Source organism: Amblyraja radiata, chromosome 8 (genome assembly GCF_010909765.2).
Source record: "Amblyraja radiata isolate CabotCenter1 chromosome 8, sAmbRad1.1.pri, whole genome shotgun sequence".
NCBI classification, from domain to species: Eukaryota; Metazoa; Chordata; class Chondrichthyes; order Rajiformes; family Rajidae; genus Amblyraja; species Amblyraja radiata.
The window spans coordinates 80,058,419-80,080,488 of record NC_045963.1 but is presented as its reverse complement, the minus strand read 5'-3'; the positions used below and the strand labels follow the sequence as shown (position 1 = coordinate 80,080,488).

At 46.0% G+C, this 22,070-nt stretch overlaps 1 protein-coding gene across 1 annotated transcript in view; it reads left to right on the top strand.

The window, feature by feature from the left end:
• Window positions 1-2,524: 2,524 nt before the first annotated feature.
• Window positions 2,525-22,070, top strand: part of actr2 (actin related protein 2) — a 38,139-nt gene continuing 18,593 nt past the window's right edge. The window contains exons 1-3 of the mRNA XM_033026331.1: window positions 2,525-2,651; window positions 8,215-8,325; window positions 20,157-20,372. Of these exons, the coding sequence (XP_032882222.1) occupies window positions 2,604-2,651; window positions 8,215-8,325; window positions 20,157-20,372 (375 nt within the window). The 5' untranslated portion in view covers window positions 2,525-2,603. The remainder of the gene's footprint in view (window positions 2,652-8,214; window positions 8,326-20,156; window positions 20,373-22,070) is intronic.

The following is a 22,070-nucleotide window of genomic DNA, read 5'->3' as shown; positions in this document are numbered from 1 at the left end:
TCTCAATTTATAACTCGTGCTGCCTAATCAAGGATGAATTGCACCCTGGCCACTCTCTCTTCTCCCCTCTCCCATCAGGCAAAAGATATGGAAGTATGAAAGCGCACACCTCCAGATTCAGGGACAGTTTCTTCCCAGTATTTATCAGGCAACTGAACCATCCTACCACAACCAGAGAGCAGTGCCGAACTACTATCTACCTCATTGGTGACCCTCGGATCATCCTTGATCGGACTTTACTGGCTTTACCTTTCACTAAATGTTATTCCCTTATCATGTATCTGTACCCTATATATGGCTCAATTGTAATCATATATAGTCTTTCCGCGGACTGGTTAGCAAGCAACAAAAGCTTTTCACTGTACCTCGGTACACGTGACAATAAACTAAACTGAAACTCTGCCTTAAAAATATCCACTGACTTGGCCTCCACAGCCGTCTGTGGCAATTAATTCCACAAATTCAATAAAGAAATTCCTCCTCATCTCCAATGCTGGAGCCTTGATGTGTACACAACGTAATTAAGAATTACATTGTTCTATGAAGAAAGGAACTGCAGATGCTGGTTTAGGTCATAAGGTCATGCGATAGGAGCAGAATTAGGCCATTCGGCCCATCAAATCTACTCCGCCATTCTATCATGGCTGATCTATCCCTCCCTCCTAATCCCATTCTCATGCCTTCTCATGACACCAGTACTAATCAAGAATCTATCTATCTCTGCCTTAACAATATCCACTGACTTGGCCTCCACAGCCTTCTGTGGCAAAGAATTTCACAGATTCACCACCCTCTGATAGATACATTTCTCCTCATCTACTTACTAAAAGAAGTCCTTTAATTCTGAGGCTATGACCTCTAATCCTAGAGGTTCTAGTGTAGGAAGGAACTGCAGATGCTAGTTTGCACCAAAGATGGACACAGAATGCTGGAGTAACTCAGCGGGACAGGCAGCATCTCTGGAGAGAGGGTAATGGGTGACGTTTCAGGTCAAGACCCTTCTTCAGATTCATTCCATTTGTCAATGTGGGAAGGAAGAAACTGCAGGTGCTGATTTAGTTCATAAGTGATAGGAGCAGAATTAGGCCATTCGGCCCATCAAATCTACTCCGCCATTCAATCGTGGCTAATTTATCTCTCCCTCCTAACCCCATTCTCCCCAATAACCCCTAACACCCGTACTAATCAAGAATCTATCTGGTTTTGGTTGATGACTGCGCAAACACCTGATAAGTGGTTATCTCGCGCAGGTCGGAGTGAGTAGAGTAGCGATTAAATTTTGAAGTGGGCCTTTTTGACCAAGTTGAGGAGATCTAGTTGCTTAATCCCCATTTTAAATGACTTAACATCAGGAGCAGCACGTGTGTTGGGTGGTAACATATTCCATTCCCTTATCGTCCTTGGGTAAAGGGAATATTGGTATTCTCTGCCTTCACAATATCCACTGACTCGGCCTCCACAGCCGTCTGCGGCAAAGAATTCCACAGATTCACCACCCTCTGACTAAATAAATTCCTCCACATCTCCTTCCTAAAGGAACGTTTAAACCGAAGGTAGACATAAAGTGCCGGAGTAACTCAGCGGGACAGGCAGCGCCTCTGGAGAGTTGTTTCGGGTCGAGACGCTTCTTCAGATTCATTCCATTTGCTCAATGTGGGTAGATACGACAATGGAGGCGCGGTTGGCTGTTGAAGGCGTGGAGGTTGAAGGAAGGCGTGGAGGTTGAAGGAAGGCGTGGACGTTGAAGGACGGCGTGGAGGTTGAAGGTTGAAGGAAGGCGTGGACGTTGAAGGAAGGCGTGGACGTTGAAGGAAGGCGTGGAGGTTGAAGGTTGAAGGCAGGCGTGGACGTTGAAGGAAGGCGTGGAGGTTGAAGGTTGAAGGCGTGGAGGTTGAAGGTTGAAGGATGAAGGAAGGCGTGGAGGTTGAAGGAGGGCGTGGACGTTGAAGGTTGAAGGATGAAGGAAGGCGTGGAGGTTGAAGGAAGGCGTGGAGGTTGAAGGTTGAAGGCGTGGATGTTGAAGGAAGGCGTGGAGGTTTAAGGTTGAAGGCGTGGACGTTGAAGGAAGGCGTGGAGGTTGAAGGTTGAAGGCGTGGATGTTGAAGGAAGGCGTGGACGTTGAAGGAAGGCGTGGAGGTTAAAGGTTGAAGGAAGGCGTGGACGTTGAAGGTTGAAGGAAGGCGTGGAGGTTGAAGGTCGAAGGCGTGGAGGTTGAAGGTTGAAGGTTGAAGGTGTGGAGGTTGAAGGTTGAAGGAAGGCGTGGACGTTGAAGGTTGAAGGAAGGCGTGGACGTTGAAGGAAGGCATGGAGGTTGATGGAAGGCATGGAGGTCCCAGCGAGCCGGGCAGCGCCTGTGGAGGTGGACATGGCCTACATGTCCGGGGTTGCCATGGCGACCCTGCTATCCCCCTGCCCCCCCCGGCCGCTCGGCCGCGCCGCCCGCGTCACGTGCCGGGGGGGGAGGCCGCCCCATTGGACGCCCCGGACGGAAGCCCCGCTCCACGTGGGTGGGGGCGGCCAACGGGCGCGCGCTTCCGGCGGGTGTGGGCGGGTGGACGGCGGGAGAGAAGGGAAGGGAAGGGAAGGGCGGCGGCCGCGGCGCCATGGACAGCCAGGGCAGGAAGGTGGTGGTGTGCGACAACGGCACCGGGGTACGTAGCGACCTACCTACCGGCACGACCGAGCGGGTGGGGGGAGGGGAACGCGACATGGGGGCAGCCGGGGGGCAGCAAGGTGGTGGTGGTGGGCCGTGTGCGGCACCGGGGTACGTGCCCAGCCGGGGAGCGACTCGGCCCAGCCCGGCCCGGCCCAGTGGAGGGAGTGGGGGAGGGAGAGGGAGAGGAGAGGGGGGGAGGAGTGAGTGGGGGAGGAAGGCGGATGAGGGGAATGAGTGGGAGTGGGAGAGAGGGAAAGTGGAGGGAAGGGAAGGGAGAGGAGAATGGGGGAGGTAGGGTGAGGAGAGGAGGAGGGGAGTGAGTGGGGGAGAGGGAAAGGGTAGTTAGACCGGGGGGGAGGAGTGAGTGGGAGTGGAAGGCGGGTGAGTGGGGTGAGGAGTGGTGGAGGGGAAAGGAGGGTAGGGAGGGATGGAGAGGAGAAGGAGGAGAGAGGAGGGAGGGGAGTACAGGAGAGGAGGGAGAGGGCCCAGCCGTGGGGGAGAGGGAAAGGGTAGTGAGACCGGGGGGGAGGGGGAAGGATTGGGGAGTGGGGGCGAGGAGTGAGTGGGGGTGGAAGAGTGGGGGAGAGGGGAGGGGAAAGGAGGGTAGGGAGGGATGGAGAGGAGAAGGAGGAGAGAGGAGGGGTGAGGAGAGGAGGGAGGGGAGTACAGGAGAGGAGGGAGCGGGGGCCATGCTATGGACAGCCAGGGCAGGAAGGTGGTTGGGGTGTAACAACAGCACCAGGGTATGTGGGTGCCTGCCAGGCCCAGTCCGATGGGGGAGCGGGGATGGTGGGGGGGGGGGGGGGAAGAGGGTGGGCAGGACAGCGGGCTGAGTCAAGGAGGAGGGAGGGCAAATACACCCCCCCCCCGCGGTCCTTTGACCCTCTGACCCATGGTCTTTGAGTTCTGGCATCGTAGCCCCCCCACCCCCTGATCATTTCCTCTTGCTGCTGCCTTCACCCTCCTCCCTTGCCACCCTTGTCCTTTGCCCCCTGGACCCCATTTTCCTTCCTCCTCCCTCCCACCCCCCCCCACCCCCCCCCCCCCCCGACTCCAGTCGACCCCCTGACCCTCCCTGATCCGTAGCCCCGACCCATGTTCTTTTATTCCTGCCCTCACCGCCCCGACCCCTGGTCTTATAGTCATGGCTTCTGCCCCCCTCCCCTGTCCTTCGCTCCTTTCCCCACCTGCTCCTCTGCACTGGACCCCAGATACCCTCCAGCCTTCTCCCCATCCTCCCCAATCATCTGTCACTTTACCCCCACTGCCCCTTAACTCCTTGACCCCTACACTGCCCACTGATCACTTGGCCTTTCTGTGACCCCAACTCTGGTTCCTAGCCTGCCCTACCCCTAGTTCTGCCACTGTTTCTACCCTCGCAATGCCATGCTATGAGTGTCCATGTTGAGGGGATTGCAAGCATAATCTACCTGGGATACCTCAGCCGCCTGGTTTGCATCACAGGTCAGGCCGGCGTGTCATTCGCGTTTGGCACTAAATCAATCACCCCTCCACACACCGCTTCCTCTTCTCACTTCAGCCGTTCTCTGTGGTCGCCAGTTCCACATTTTCTGCAGCTTCTGAGCAGACAATGTTCTGACTTCCTGCTCTGAGAAACAAATTTGATGATCTGGAAGATGTCCATCGTAGTTTATCCCCCAAAACGCCAGTATTTTAATTCTCCTGTTTCCTTCTCTGACCTGCTACAAAGGAAAATTACTGCTCCGACTACAGCACAAATCGCTGGAGGAACTCAGTGGGTCAGGCAATATCTGTGGAGGGAATGGACTAACACATCCCAACCATCACCCCCTCACCTGTATCCACCTTGCCAGACTTTGTGCTGTCCTTACCTATCTTTTCCAGCTTTCCCCCCCCCCCGCCCCATTTACGATCAGTCTGAAGAAGGGTCCCGACCTGAAACATCACTGATCCATTCCCTCCACAGATGCTGGCTGATTCACTGAGTTCCTCCAGCACTTTCTTTTGCACAAGCTTCCAGCATCTACAGTTGCCCTGTCTGCAAAATACTATGGGTAGACACAAAATGCTGGAGTAACTCAGCGGGACAAGCTGCATCTCTGGAGAGAAGGAATGGGTGACGTTTCGGGCCCAGACCCTTCTTCAGACTGAGAAGGGTTTTGACCTGAAACGCCATCCATTCCCTCTAGAGATGCTGCTTGTCCCGCTGAGTTACTCCAGCATTTTGTGTCTACCTTCGATTTAAACCAGCATCTGCAGTTCTTTCCAATGTAAAATACTGTTGTATAATCAAAAGTTTTGGCAGCATCTGTAGAGACAGAAGTAGTGTTATTGCTCAAGGTAGATGATCCCCAATCAAAATTGACAATAGAAATGTATTTAATTTCCCCAGCTTCTCACAGCGTCACTTGAAAAAAAAACGTTGTTGCTTAGTGGGCCATATGGAATGGTGTTTTAAAATGCTCGGTTAAATATCTGCAATGTCATTCTGTAGAAAGATATGTGGTTGAATCTTTGTCGTTAGTCATGTAGCAATTTGTGTGATGGTCAGCAATGGTCTGTATGTTAAATGTTTTTGTAGTGTTTGGGTAAGACGTTAACATTTTCAAGATACAAGCCTAGCAGTGAAAACATTTCAGCAAATGTGTGATCTATCACATGGATTTATGCCTACTGAATCCATTTCCTTAAAAATATTTGATCTGCAATATTGAGATGCTTTGAATTGCAGTGAGTTTCCACTCTGGTCTGTTAAGAAAGAACTGCAGATGCTGGAAAAATCGAAGGTAGACAAAAATGCTGGAGAAAGTCAGCGGGTGAGGCAGCATCTATGGCGCAAAGGAATAGGTGATGTTTCGGGTCTGAAGAAGGGTCTTGACCCGAAACATCACCTATTCCCTCGCTACATGGATGCTGCCTCACCCGCTGAATTTCTCCAGCATTTTTGTCTACCTTCCACTCTGGTCTGACTACTTTGGATGAAAGAACAGCAGGGTCACATTAGTTGGAATGTGAATGTCTTGGTGGGATAGAGCAAAGAGATTGTGGATCTTGGAGTACCCATGCACCAATTGCTAAATGTTGCACCCCAAGTTGTAATGGCAAAATATACTTCCCTTTACTTGAAGTGGGTTAGAATTGAAAGTAGGCTGAACCTATAGACGGCTTTGATCTGCTTGTAGATTGTCCATCACAAGTTCTATTTGCCATTCTAGTAAATGACAGTGAAGTGGGGCAGAGATGATTTGAGAGAGAAATCGGAATTGCCCACTGATTCCTATCAGGAAAAAAATAACTTGAGCAAAGTTGAGGATGTCGTTAGTGTTTTAGAATGAAAGTGTTTTGGTTACAGTGGATGCAGGCTCCGTGCTTATACTGGTGCATAACACAGAATAACTGGGATAGGCCATCCTGTCCCTCAAACCTGCAACATAATTTGGGGGCCATTATTGCAAGATAGCCACCAGGAAATGACGCGGGTTAGTGGAATAAACGTATTTATTCAGAGTGCTGAGAATGTGGAACTGGCTGCTGCAGGAAGTGGTTAAAGTGCAAAGTATAAATACGTTAAGATGACAGAGCATCAGGCATAGAGAAACTAGAAGAGGCTCTAATGGAGCAGAGAAAGCAGTGAGGTTTGGTTGGGTAGAATAGCCTGTTTAAATGTATATCCAATATAATTTGGCTTATTTTGCAAAAATGCCTTCAGGACCCAGTAATTGTAACAATGCTGTTTGAAAGGGAATGTAGTAATTACTTAATACTAACAGATATGGATGTGTGAGCTATGTATTTGGTTAATGAAGAGGACAGGTAAACTTCTACTTGCTTTAATAAATGCCATTGAGGAAAATGTTCTGCTGCACACAACTGATAGGAAAGGAGTGTGCTATTTGTCTAGGTGGTTGTGAGTTGATACCACGTAGGTGAGTTGATATCAACATGATCTAAGGAATGTGCAGATAAGGGCGGAGGTGTTGCCTGAAAATGTTATGCATCTACATGCTAGTGCTTGTGGGGAAGGCGGGGTGGGGGGGAAGCTCCACAAATCGCTGAGTACATCACTGGGTGTTGCACTAAACTATAGATCAGGTTGTCACCAGTCTGATCTTGGCCTCTGACACAGATATCATGGCGGACGGTCCACTGAGCGTTAACATGAGAGTATGAAGTGAGATGGTTTGCTTTGACTTTCCAGTCCATGCACGCTTGAGGGAATCTTGTACTTGCTCGCATTTCCCTGCCAGGAACGCACCCATTACGAGTTGAAAAGATGTGTTAGTGCGTGTCAGAACACAAGCACATTGCTAACAAAGATTTGTCGGTGCAAACACATCCTGATTAAAATTGCACTGTGGTATTTGCCCTGTTTTCCAAAGCTGATGCAAGCTGGAAAAAGTCTGCGATATTTAATTTGAACACTATATCGTGTTCAGTTCAGGACACCATGTTATAGGAAAGATATTGTCAAGCTTGAAAGGGTTCAGAGAAGATTTACGAGGATGTTACCAGGACTAGAGGGTCTGAGCTATATGGAGAAGTTGAGCAGGCTGGGTCTCTATTCCTTTTAGTGCAGGAGGATGAGGGGAGATCTGATAGAGGTGTCCAAATAGGTTTACAAAATCACGAGAGGAGTAGATGAACAGTCTCTTGCCCAGAGTAGGGGAATCGAGGACCAAAGGACATAGGTTCAAGGTGAAGGGGAAAAGATTTAATAGGAATCTGAGAGGTAACTTTTTCACACAAAGGGTGGTGGATGTATGGAACAAGCTGCCAGAGGAGGTAGTTGAGGCTGGGGCTATCCGAATGGTTAATAAACAGACAGGCACATGGACAGGTTTGGAGGGATATGGACCAAGCACTAGGCAGATGCGACTAGTGTAGCTGGGACATGTTGGCCAGTATGGGTAAGTTGGGCCGAAGGGCCTGTTTCCACACTGTATCACACTATCAATATTTGTCGTGTTTTCAATTCAATGTGCATGCATGCTTGTGTAGAGACATAGTGAATTTGAATCTTGTGCTCATTTCGTAACTGAAGCTAAGTTTCAACTACAACAGGTTTACTCCCAACACTGATTTCATTGCAAGTCAATGTTGCCCACTGGATGTAATTTTGGGGTTATTCATGAGTAAATTACACTTTCAGTGATATTTTATGATAATTATGTTTAAGAAAGAACAGCAGATGCTGGAAAAAACTCTCCCTCTCTCCCTCCAAGATGGACACAAAATGCTGGAGTAACTCAACAGGTCAAGCAGCATTTCTGGAGAGAAGGAATAGGTGACGTTTTGTGTCGAGACCCTTCGAAACCTGAGGGTCTCAACCTGAAACGTCACCTATTACTTTTCTCCAGAGATGCTGCCTGACCCACTAAGTTACTCCAGCACTCTGTGTCTATCTTCGGTGGAAAGCAGCATCTGCAGTTGCATCTTGCACATACTTTATTTCAAATGCAGACAGATGCACAGTTTATCAGATTGCTATAACTTTTTTGATTCTGTTTGAAAATTTACTTGCCTGGTAAATTAACGAGGTGGTACTAAGTGTATTTTCTTGTTTCCCACGTGTACAGTTTGTCAAGTGTGGCTATGCAGGCTCCAACTTCCCAGAGCACATCTTCCCAGCACTGGTGGGCAGGCCCATCATCCGTTCCTCTGCCAAAGTTGGCAACATTGAGATCAAGGTACTGTTCTACAAATCCTATTGCTTTGCTCCTTTAATATGTTTACATGTTTCTTATCCATTTTATTCCTATCCATGGTAAATGCGTTTTATTTTTCTTTCTGGCATGCTTAAATTTCTGTTTGTATAGCAGATTTAAAGGAAACCTTATCTTTTCTCATTTAATAGTAAGAAGTAGTTTACAACAGCAGCTCCTCACTGAAAATGTTTAGTAATTAAAGCTTGGTGATCTGTACAGTTTTTTAATATATAAAACAATACATTTTAAATATTAAATTGTGCCTTAGTTTAAGTCCAACTCTCACAGGTTTATAAACTATCATGCAATAACCTACATAAGTGACATAACTATTAATTTAACATTTTGAGTATTGGAAAAAAAAGTGACCTGTAGTACAGTGTAGTTTTATTTGTTTGTTTTGGAAGAGGTTTAATATTTTTATCACCTCCCCTCATTCTGCTCCCTATTTTCTTGTTATTTTTCTACAACTGATTTGCTCTCTCTATTTCATTGGTTTGTTAGGGAATCCATTGGAATTTTTGAGAAAGTACTTGATCAACATCATTATAACATCAGCCCGTAGCTTATGCTCCAGTCACAGAGCATTATTGACATATGCTCCAGTCTGAAGAAGGGTCTCGACCCGAAACATCTCCAATTCCTTCGCTCCATAGATGCTGCCTCCCCCGCTGAGTTTCTCCAGCATTTTGTCTACCTAGCATTATTCATGCTATGGTTTTATCTTAGTTTGTTGGTAATGGAGGAAGGAAAGTTGTGTTACAAGTATTGGTGGATGAAATCAAAGTTGAGTTTTCAAATTTTTTATCAGAGGCACTTAGGGCCATGTGGCATGGAAACAGGCTCTAGGGCCCAACATGTCCCACCTATGCTAGTCCACCCTGCCTGCATTTGGCCCATCTAAACCTGTCCTATCCATGTACCTGTCCAATTGTTTCTTAAACATTTTTGAAAAATATATTTTGGAACCTCCTTTGCAAAAGGAACTGACAAGATTGGTTTAGTGATGAAAGGGAAACTGCATTTCACCAGGTATTTGAACTGAAGCCAATTCTAAATATTAAATTTGCTGATGCCAGATTATGACTTGGACAATAGACAATAGGTGCAGGAGTAGGCCATATAACCATATAACAATTGCAGCACGGCCCTTCAAGCCAACATCGCCATTCAATGTGATCATGGCTGATCATCTCCAATCAGTACCCCGTTCCTGCCTTCTCCCCATATCCCCCGACTCCGCTATCTTTAAGAGCCCTATCTAGCTCTCTCTTGAGAACCGGCCTCCACCACCCTCTGAGGCAGAGAATTCCACAGACTCACAACTCTCTGTGAGAAAAAGTGTTTCCTCGTCTCCGTTCTAAATGGCTTACCCCTTATTCTGAAACTGTAGCCCCTGGTTCTGGACTCCCCCAACATCGGAAACATGTTTCCTGCCTCTAGCGTGTCCAAACCCTTAATAATCTTATATGTTTCAATAAGAAACCCTCTCATCCTTCCAAATTCCAGCGTATACAAGCCCATCCTAGGAATTAACCTTGTAAACCTACGCTGCACTCCCACAAAAGCAAGAATGTCCTTCCTCAAATTAGGGGACCAAAATTGCACACAATACTCAGGTGTATTGTGCTCCTTGCAAATGTAATCTGGGAAATTTGCAGCAGTTAATAGGACTAGTCTTAATTGGATAGTAGGAAGTCAAATGAAAAGGTAGACACAAAATGCTGGAGTAACTCAGCAGGACAGGCAGCATCTCTGCAGAGAAGGAATTGGTGACGTTTCGGGTCGAGACCCTTCTTCAGACTGATATCAGGAGAGGGGGTGGGACAAAGATAGAATGTAGTCGGAGACAGTAAGACAAGTGGGAGGAAGGGGAAAAGGATGGCTAGAGAAAGCAAGGGCTATCTGAAGTTTTACCAAGTCAGATCAAAAGTTGACTTTCAATGTTATGGCTTTGGCTATTTTCAGTTCTCTTTTTCACTTGCCTAAAAATTGTCCTTTTGTAGCAACAGCTAATGAAAATAACATTTTATTGTTGCGTTTCCCAGGCCGGTAGAGAGACGTACAAGAGGAAGATGGCTATTTTTATATGATTTTGAGAGAGAGATAGCAAAATGGGTGTAGCCTACTCATGGGTAGAAAATAATGGTGGAACGATGAGATGAGTCGTAGGAACGTGGTAATAAATTAATTGGTGTGAGCTAGCCTTCGAAATGGTAGTACAAAGCAAGCTGCAAATGTAAAGACAGAGGTGCATTAAAATACCTTTGCATCAGCCGTCCAAGGTGGTGAATCTGTGGAATTCATTGCCAGAGGAGGCTGTGAGGGCCAAGTTGATGGATATTTTTATTGTGGTGATTGATAAGTTCTTGATTGGTAAGGGTGTCAAGGTTTATGAGGAGAATGGAGTCAAGTTGGAAAGATTGATCAGCCATGATTGAACGGCGGAGTAGACTCAATGGTCTAATTTTGCTGCTACAACTTATGAATTTAAACATTTTAATTGAACAGCAATTAATGTTTTTAATCCGCACTTGTTTGAAGAGCCATCTTGAAAGTTTTTTGGAGCCGCTGCAAATATTCATTCCCCATTTGGAAGTTTTGAGTAGTTAAGCAAATTAAGTCAGTACAGTGTGATGGGGTGTCTATACCCATGTTGCGTACAGCCCAGTATAATTTTTCAAGAGAGTTAGATTTAGCTCTCAGGGCTTAAGGAATCAAGGGATATGGGGAGAAAGCAGGAACGGGTTACTGATTTTAGATGATCAGCCATGATCATATTGAATGGCAGTGCTGGCACGAAAGGCCGAATGGCCTACTCCTGCACCTATTTTTTTTAAATTACTGCGGGTTGAGAGAATTGGAGAAACTCCTCATATGCATTACTCAGTGAAACATTGACGTGGAAGCCACAGGAACAGGCCCTTCATCCCACGATATTTGTGATGCACACGATGCCAAATTAAAGTAATGTCCTCTGCCTGCAAGTGATCCGTATCCCTCCATTCCCTGCACTTCCATGTGCCTCTTCAAGGCCACTATCATGTTTGCTTCCACCACCACCCCTAGCATTGAGTTCCAGGCATCTACCACTCGCTGTTTAAAAATAAATTTGCCCCAAACATCATCTTTTTCCTTAACATTTCATACCATTAAGATTTGCTGCTTAAGTTGTTATTATATTACAAATCTGTCGTTAACATGCATCGAGTAACATTTCTGAATAAATTGTTTAGTTACAAATCTTGTAAATGAGCTGCTGTTTATAGCTATGCATAAAACACTTTTACACCATTAATAGGAAGGAGTCTCAACTTTTAATTTTTAATTTTGGAAGTCACTTTGAATCTGAGCTCTGGGAGTGATGTTATCACTCTGATCTTTTCTGACCTTTCTGTTTTACCTTCTCTCTCTCTCTTTTCACCTGTTGAAGTAGAATAACAAAAAAATGGTAAGTAAGTTGAAGTGTGGTGTGTTCATTTCATTTTAATTTGGTATTGCAATCAATTTGTCCAGAGTTTGCTTTGAGATTTCCTTTTCAGTTAACATTTTGCAATTATTTCTCTTAAAAATATGACAGCATTTCATTGATCTTTGTTCCCTTTCACCTGCTCTAAGTGTGCGTTAGACAGACATTCCTCTGGCAGGATGTTGATGAGTGGTGTATGAGGCGTGGTGATAGAAAGCAGTCATAAGTGACAGGAGCAGAATTAGGCCATTCGGCCCATTAAGTCTTCTCTGCCATTCAATCACGGCTGATCTATCTCTTCCTCCTAACTCCATTCTCCCCTAGTCAAAAAAATTTCTATCTATCTCTGCTTTAAAAATGTCTATTAACGGCCTCCACAGCCTTCTGTGGCTATGAACTCCACAGATTCACCATCCTCCTTCCTAAAGGACTATCCTTTAATTCTGAGGCTATGGTCTTTAGTTCTAGACTCTCCCACTAGTGGAAACATCCTCGCCACATCCAGTCTATCTGAGCCTTTCACTATTTGGTGCGTTTCAATGAGGTCCCCCCCTCATTCTTCTAAACTCCAGCGAGTACAGGCCCAGTGCCGTCAAACACACATCATATGCGAACCCACTCATTCCTGGGATCATTCTTGTAAACTTCCTCTGGACCCTCTCCAGAGCCAGCACATCCTTCCTCAAATTATGGTGCCCAAAATTGCTCACAATATTCCAAATGAGACCTGACCAGCGCCCTATAGAGCCTCAGCCATGTGCGACTTCAGGTGTGTGGAGAAGGTAAGAAGCTGGCAAGAACAATAAAGGCGTGCTATCCAATTGTTGATGCTGATACCCTTGTTCATGCTGACTAGGACAGAAAGGGAGAGGCCATGTTTAATCGCTCAGCCTTTGAATGCTGTAGAGATATTCAGCAGGGATGGGAGTTTAGACCATAAGACATAGGAGCAGAATTAGGCCATTCGCCCCATAGTGTCTGCTCTGACATTCGATCGTGTCTGAGCTATTTTTCCTTCTCAACCCCATTCTCCTGACAATTGTCATTCGAGAGATTGAAACTAGTTTTATCAAACCCGACAACATAATCAAAGCTCCAAATCAAATTCAAGGAACGTTTTTAAAAACTTACACGACAGTCAATAGCCAATAGGTGCAGGAGTAGGCCATTCGGCCCTTCGAGCCAGCACCGCCATTCAATGTGATCATGGCTGATCATCCACAATCAGTACCCCGTTCCTGCCTTCTCCCCATATCCCATGACACTGCTATCTTTAAGAGCCCTATCTAGCTCTCTTGAAAGTATCCAGAGAACCGGCCTCAGGGGCAGAGAATTCCACAGACTCACAACTCTCTGTGAGAAAAAGTGTTTCCTCGGCTTATCCCTTATTCTTAAACTGTGGCCCCTGGTTCTGGACTCCCCCAACATCGGGAACATGTTTCCTGCCTCTAGCGTGTCCAAACCCTTAATCTTATGTTTCAATAAGATACCCTCTCATCCTTCTAAACTCCAGAGTGTACAAGCCCAGCCGCTCCATTCTCCAGTCAATCAAGGAATTGCAAATGAGGTGAAGTTTTGCAAGTTTAAAGGTTGGGCGACAGCATTTATACATTAGTGGTCGACACCTGGGTGGTGCGAGTAAAACCTTGTGTGATTCCAGCCGGGCAGGTACTGTGGGGGCCCGTATATACTGTCTCCAGCAGATATTGTGGAGCCTGTATCCACAGTGTACATCTAAACAGGGAAGATGAGGATATTAGTTATTCAAGTTATGATCATGTTCGGCTGAAACCCTAGAAGATAATTGTCTGTTAAATTATAATCTAATGTTTTGTAAAACATACGAGTATTTGTCTAGCTAAGAGACATTAGACCCCAGAATTTTGATGGAAGGTAGACAAAAATGCTGGAGAAACTCAGTGGGTGAGGCAGCATCCATGGAGAGAAGGAGTAGGTGACGTTTCGGGTCGAGACCCAAGGGTCTCGACCCGAAACGTCACCTATTCTTTCGCTCCATGGATGCTGCCTCACCCGCTGAGTTTATCCAGCATTGTTTGGTCTCGACCCGAAACGTCACCTATTCCTTCGCTCTATAGATGCTGCCTCACCCGCTGAGTTTTTCCAGCATTTTTGTCTACATTCCATTTTTCCAGCATCTGCAGTTCTTTCTTAAACTTTCAAAATGGAAATCCTTCGACAAAAAGTCTTGCTGTCTTTAATTAATTTGTAAATGTCCCTTTAGGTTTAGTGTTTCATGTTGCGGCATGGATTGTCCACTACTTTGTCTTGCTTTGAAGCATGTATTTGAACTGGTACTACCTCTGCTTTTGGTTTGAGACTCCAAATTAACCCCATTTTGTCAGTCGAGCCGACGTCTAACATTCCCTCAGTGGCATTGGAGTGCGGCAGGCAGCTCAGGTGGGTGACGATGCATTGCCAGCTAAATGGTCATGAGCTAGAAGCCTGTGTGTGTATTCGGTCTGAACCCTATGCTGCACACAATGTACATTCAACCCTGCATCAACTTCGTACCTTAATGCTCTTGCTTGAACTGTTCTATCACGCACACATTGCCAGAATTTAATGTACAACTCGCCCAAAACTCTACGTGCGTGCTACATTTTAAAATGAACAACATTGCAGAGAGTCACAGAATTAGCTTGGTCGTTTTTTTTAAAAGTTAGTTAAGGCTTGTGTTTTTGACTGTGTGATAAATTTCTGCGCATGCTCGTCAACATTTCAACATCGCTACCCAGTGAAGTGTGTGAGCATGGAGAGTGTGAGATTGCTTCATCAATTGATGCTTCCTGGACTGTGCTTTGTTCTCAAGCAGCAAATGTTTTGCATAGATACATGGACAATAGATGCAGGGGTAGGCCATTCGGCCCTTCGAGCCAGCAACGCTATTCAATGTGATCATGGCGGATCATCCACATTCAGTACCCCGTTCCTGCCTTCTCCTCATATCCCTTAATTCCGCTAGCCCTAAGTGTATCTGACTCTCTCTTGAATGCATCCAGTGAATCAGCCTCCACTGCCTTCAGAGGCAGTGAATTCCACAAATTTACAACTCTGTGTGAAAAAGTTTTTCCTCATCTCAGTTCTAAATGGCCTACCCCTTATTCTTAAACTGTGGCCCCTGGTTCTGGATTCCCCCAACATCGGAAACATGTTACCTGCCTCTAGCGTGTCCAATCCCTTAATAATCTTATATGTTTCAATAAGATACCCTCTCATCATTCTAAACTCCAGTTTTGCACTGATGTTCTGCAAACTGCCCTGAGCAAATGTCTGCATCTGCAGTTTCATACGTAGCCAGTTTCTATAAAGTGGCAGAACGCACAATTTACATTTCAACTCTTTGGCCATCGAAAACAGGAATTTATTTTGCATATTGCAAGGTTTGAATAGGATGGTGTGTTGGAGTTTGCCAGCATCTGTAGTTTACATTTGTGTTTCAGGCTGTTTGAAGAGTACTGTTATGCTTTCTCTGTTGAACAACGGGTCTGTTTCTTTCGGCCAGTCGTGCAATATCTTCGATTAAGCTCATCAAAAGGTCATGGAGAGATGTAAAGGGCCTGTCCCACTTACGTGATTTTTTTCTCTTGTTGATAAACAGCAATAAAAGTTTCCAAATGTGATGGAAAGACTGGAGGAAAGACTAGGTGCTGAGAACTCTCTTATACATACTGCATTAAGGAGGCAATTAGACACACCTGAGCACTTATAAACACCCGTGAAGCCATGTGTCCCAAACATTATGGTGCCCTGAAATGGGGGGACTGTGTATAAACACAGCTGTAATTTTTACATGGTGAAACCAAAATGTATAAAAATCCCCTATAATAAAATCTGACAATTTTATTTGGGCAGCACGGTGGCGCAGCGGTAGAGTCCCTGCCTTACAGGGACTGCAGCACCCATGACCAGGGTTCGATCCTGACTACGGGTGCTGTTTGTACGTTCTCCCCGTAACCTGCGAGGGTTTTTTCCGAGATCTTCGATTTCCTCCCACACTCCAAAGACGTACAAGGTTAATTGGCTTGGTAAATGTAAAAATTGTCCCTAGTGGGTATAGGATAGTGTTAAATGTGAGGGGATCGCTGGTCGGCGCGGACCCGGTGGGCCGAAAAGGCCTGTTTCCGCGCTGTAACTAAACAATGTGCACATTAACACATGTGATTTTTTTCCTATTACAAATCTCAAATTGTGGAGTACAGAGGCAAATAAATAAATGCTGGGTCTTTGTCCCAAACATTATGGAGGGCACTGTATTTATCTTGGCACTTCTTGGCCTGCAAAGACAATATGGGTTTGTAATTTACCCATCTGTTTTACCGTCAACTAATTTCTCTTTGTGCAGGTATGATGAGTGCAGAATCTGTGTTATTTCAATAAATTGCATTGCACTGTATTTTTTAACTTCATCTTGTGATATTGTCCCTGGGTGAAAGATTGTTGAAATGAATCTTATAACGAGAATTATCCGCTCTTGTCTTGGATGGCCAGATAATTTGAGCTTGTAGAATCTAGAGCAAGTGTTGGAGTGTATTTTAGTCTAGAGATATTTCGGCTTTGATCCAGGGTGTTGTGGTGCTGATGTAACCCATTCCTACCTGGATTTCCCTGTCTCCACTCAGCATCTGCTCCTCTGTAAATATTGCTAGCATTGACAGCTGGAACTTCTCTTCTCTTCCCCACGATGGACCAGACCAGCTGGGCCACCTTCCTCCTGTTAGAAACATAGAAAATAGGTGCCGGAGTAGGCCATTCGGCCCTTCGAGCCAGCACCACCATTCAATATGATCATGGCTGATCATGTAAAATCAGTACCCCGTTCCTGTTTTCTCCCCATATCCCTCGATTCTTTTAGCCCCAAGAGCTAAATCTAACTCCCTCTTGAAAACATCCAATGAATTGGCCTCCACTGCCCTCTGTGGCAGAGAATTCCACAGATTCACAACTCTCTGGGTGAAAAAGTTTTTCCTCATCTCAGTCCTAAATGGTCTACCACTTATTCTTAAACTGTGACCCCTGGTTCTGGACATCGAGAATGTTTTTCCTGCATCTAGCCTGTCCAATCCATTAAGAATTTTATATGTTTCTATAAGATTACCTCTCATCCTAAATTCCAGTGAATATAAGCCCATTCGACCCATTCTTTCATCATATGTCAGTCCCGCCATCCTGGGAATTAACCTGGTGAACCTACGCTGCACTCCCTCAATAATGATAATGTCCTTCCTTACATTAGGAGACCAAAATTGCACACATTACTCTAGGTGCGGTCTCACCAGGGCCCTGTACAACTGCAGCCTTGCCTACAGTCTGTCTGTCTTTTTGCCTTTTTTTATGTGTGTGTGTGTGTGTTTGTATGTGTTAATGTTCTCTGGTATGTATTAATGTTCTCTGGTTTGTTTTATTTGGGGGTTGGGTCGGGGGAAACTTTTTTTTTCAATCTCTCACCTTGCCGGAAATGCGTTTTTTTTGGGGGGGTGGGGGGGGGGGGGTTCCGGATCGTATCTCCGGTCACTCTGCGGCCTAACATCATGCAGCTGGAGGCCTTGCTCGAGACTGACTTTGAGCCCCACCGCGGGGTCATGGATCTACCATCGGAGCCTGTGATCCCTTGCCTGGGATTGACGCTCCAATGGCGGCCTGCAGATTTCATCATCGAGGAGCTCACAGTCCCGGGCAGAGAGTGATGCCGGGAAGCTCCAAGCCACAGGAGGTTCGACCAGCCCCAACCTGGAGTCTGATCACCCGGCGCGGCTAGCTGTGACCCCCCTGATGCGGGAGCTTGATCGCCCTGATGCGAAGGCTCGACCGCCAGTTGCGGGACCCAAGATCGCCCCGACAACTGAATGCTCGAGTGCCATGACCGCGGGAGAACAAAGAAGGGAAGAAGATTAAACTTTTTTTGCCTTCCATCACAGTGAGGAATGTGGGGGAGTCACTGTGGTGAATGTTCACGTTAAAAGATTATTTGGGTGTCTTGTTGCTCTTTATTGGTATGACTATGTCAATCTGAATTTCACTGTACCTTAATTGGTACATGTAACAATAAACTGACCTTGAAACTTTGCTCCTAAACTCAAATCCTCTCGCAATGAAGGCCAACATGCCATTCGCTTTCTTCACTGCCTGCTGAACCTGCATGCTCACTTTCAGTGACTGATGTACAAGCACACCCAGGTCCCGTTGCACCTCCCCTTTTCCTAATCTGACACCATTCAGATAATAATCTGCCTTCCTGTTCTTGCCACCAAAGTGGATAACCTCACATTTATCCTCATTATTACTGCATCTGCCCACTCGCCCAACCCATCCAAGTCGCCCTGCATTCTCATAGCATCCTCCTCGCAGCTCACACTGCCACCCAGTTTTGTGTCATCCGCAAACTTGGAGATGTTGCCCAACGTTTGTTGCCCAAAGTCTTGCATGTAGTTGTGCAAGATCATTGACAGCCTCCATTTCATGCAGAGTTTCTGAAGCTTGCTCGACTGTTCCCTAATATCCGCTCTTTGATTCCTTTACTTCCTGAACCTTTTAAATTCCCTAATCCCTGGTCTATGGTCTGGAATTACACATTTAGTTTCATACAATTGTGGAGCACAGGAACAGACCCTTTAGCCCACAATGTCTGTGCCAAATATGATGTTCAGACAAACACCTGTCTGCCTGCCTGCACATAATCCATATCCCTCCATCCCCTACATCTCCATGTGTCTATCCAAAAGCCTCTTAAATACCATTATTGTATTTGCTATCACCATCACCACCATGCCCTGCAGAGTTCCAGGTACCCTCCGCTCTCTGTATATTAAAAAAAACCTGCCCTGTGCTAATTTAAACTTGGCCCCTCTCGCCAGAAAGCTATATTCACTAGTATTTGGTATTGCCATCTTGACGTAAAGTGTTCTGACTCTCTACCCGATCTGTGCCTCTCATAATTTGATATACTTCTCTCAGGGTCTCCCTCTATCCTTCCCAGTTGCAGAGAGAACAGTCCAGGTGTCCAGCCTCTCCTTGTGGCTAATGCCCCGTGTAGAAGCTAGATAGGGCTCTTAAACATAGCGGAGATATGGGGAGAAGGCAGGAACAGGGTACTGATTGGGGATAATCAGCCATGATCACATTGAAGGGCTGAATGGCCTACTCCTGCACCTATTTTCTTTAGAAACCGGAAATATGTGCAGTGTAGGCCATTCGGCCCTTCATTCCAGCACTGACATTCAATATGATCATGGTTGATCATCCAGAATCAGTACCTCGTTCCGGCTTTCTCCTCATATCCCTTGATTCCGTTGACCCTAAGAGCTAAATCTAACTCCCTTGAAAATATCCAGTGAATTGGCCTCCTCTGCCTTCTGTGGCAGAGAATTCCACAATTAACTTACACATTTGTGTAGGAAGGAACTGCAGATGCTGGTTTATACCAAACACAAAGAGCAGGAGTACTTCAGCGGATCAGGCAGCACATTGACCCGCTGAGTTACTCCAGCTCTTTGTGTCTAACCTACAAATCTGCATGTCTTTTCCTATCTGTTAGGAATCCAGAGCACCTGAAGTAAATGTCAAAAGTTTCCTGTCTAAGGATACAGTTGTGAGCATCTCCGGCATGTATGTCACTTTATCTATTGCTAACGTTACCTGGAGCACATCAGGCACCAAGTCTGTGCCCAACTTCCCCACTCTATAGTGAAGCCAAACCTGAGTTACTCTTCCCCTCGACCAGGTTCACTCTCAACCATGCCTCCTCCTCCCCCAATTCCTGTCTGCTTCCCAACAAGTACTTACTGCTCAAAGACTTTAATGCTCAAAGCTGAAACAGTCTCTTCACTCACCCCTTCCTTTCACCATCCAATTTCCCCTGGTGACCTGGTTCTTGCCCCCATCTGTCTTGGGTTCTTTACCCCCCCTCCCCATTCGTGTATTTGTGAGTGCAAGCTCAATCCATGTTGACGCCATTACCACCAGTATTCATTTTTAAAACCTGTGAATGTCCACAATGTATTTGCTCCTGCCTAAATACTGACCATTTATCACGTAAAAATCATTCGCCTTTTAAACCAGAATCTACTATTTAGACCATAGAGCTTTCAGGTTGCTACCTCGTATCTACAGTCCTTAAATGTGACATTTTTGGCTTTATTGTTAAATGGTTTATGATGTTTACTGAGCTCGTGGCTTGCATAGTGTAGGGGTTCTTAGAGTAAAAGGGATACCTTTAATCTTTGGAATAGCTGGTGGTTTTTATGAGGGCATTAATTGAGCTGACTGGCGGTTTTGCTGAACAATTGTGACAGCAGCCCTTTGACTGTTCTCTCGCTTTCCTTCACAGGACCTGATGGTGGGCGATGAAGCGAGTGAGCTGCGGTCAATGCTGGAGGTGAATTACCCGATGGAGAACGGCATCGTGCGCAACTGGGACGACATGAAGCACCTGTGGGATTACACCTTTGGCCCAGAGAAGCTGAATGTGGAATCCAAGAATTGCAAGATCCTTCTGACGGAGCCACCGATGAACCCCACAAAGAACAGAGAAAAGATAATAGAGGTGAGAATGTTTGGCCAAATCTCGGGGATTCTCCCCCTAACTGGTAAGCCATTTCGAACGGAGACGAGGAAACACTTTTTCTCATAGAGAGTTGTGAATCTATGGAATTCTCTGCCTCAGAGGGCGGTGGAGGCCGGTTCTCTGGATACTTTCAAGAGAGAGCTAGATAGGAGTCTTAAAGATAGCGGAGTCAGGGGATATGGGTAGAAGGCAGGAACGGAGTACTGATTGGGGATGATCAGCCATGATCGCATTGAATGGCGGAGCTGGCAAGACGGGCCGAGTGGCCTACTCCTGCACCTATTGTCTATAACCCGAAAATAGACATTAAAATCCTGAGTAACTCAGCAGGTGAGCAGCAAAGGAATTAGTCATCTCTTGGGTCGAAACCTTTCTTTGGACTGAGAGTCAGAGGAAAGGGAAAGGAGAGATATAGACCCAACTTCTGCTGGAAGAAGCTGTTATAGTGCCTCTGACCCAAATCTGCCACGGACTAATTTTGTTCATTTTAGGTTATTATTGTCACGTGTACCAAGGAACAGAATCTTCTTTCTTAGGCCCCCTTCGGTCATGGCTGACCATGGGTGTCTCCAGGGTTGGATGATGCCTGTGCGTGACTTTGTTTAACGTGGGGAGACTGGTGCACAGACACCCCACGGTCCTTGACAGATCTGGGTCAGGATCCAGTGGCATGGAGTCCAAGACGTTCAAGGTACAGTGAAAAGCTCTTCTGTCAAAGAAAAGACTGTACACGGATGTAATCAAGCCGTCCACAGAGCACAGATAAATGACACAACGTTTAGTGCAAGATGTCATATTTGCTGCTGTTCAGCAAATTCAGCAGCCTGGAATGCTTTTCCTTCATTTAAGTCTCAAAGAAACATGTTTTGGATAAGGAGCGCGGGATGGGGAGGAATTTTGTAAAAAACCTTTTAACGCTTCCTTTTCAGGTGCTTGCATGCACTTTATGGCCCTCTGACCAACCTTGATCAGACTTTGCGGGCTTCACCTTGCACGTTCACGAGATTGATCCCTGGGATGGCGGGACTGTCATATGAGGAAAGATTGAAAAGACTAGGCTTGTATTCACTGGAGTTTAGAAGGATGAGAGGGTATCTTATAGAAACATATAAAATTATAAAAGGACTGGACAAGCTAGATGCAGGGAAAATGTTCCCAATGTTGGGCGAGTCCAGAACCAGGGGCCACAGTCTTAGAATAAAGGGGAGGTCATTTAAGACTGAGGTGAGAAAAAACTTTTTCACCCAGAGAGTTGTGAATTTATGGAATTCCCTGCCACAGAGGGCAGTGGAGGCCAAATCACTGGATGGGTTTAAGAGAGAGTTGGATAGAGTTCTAGGGGCTAGTGGAGTCAAGGGATATGGGGAGAAGGCAGGCATGGGTTATTGATATGGGGACGATCAGCCATGATCACAATGAATGGCGGTGCTGGCTCGAAGGGCCGAATGGCCTCCTCCTGCACCTATTTTCTATGTTTCTATGAACGTTATTCCCTTATCGTGTATCTATACACTGCCGATTGTAATCAGATCAGATTCAGATTCAAATTGTATTGTCATTGTGCAGTGTACAGTACAGAGACAACGAAATGCAGTTGTGTAGTCATGTGTAGTCTTTCCGCTGACTGGTTAGCACGCGACAAAAAGCTTTTCACTGTACCTCGGTGCACACGATAAT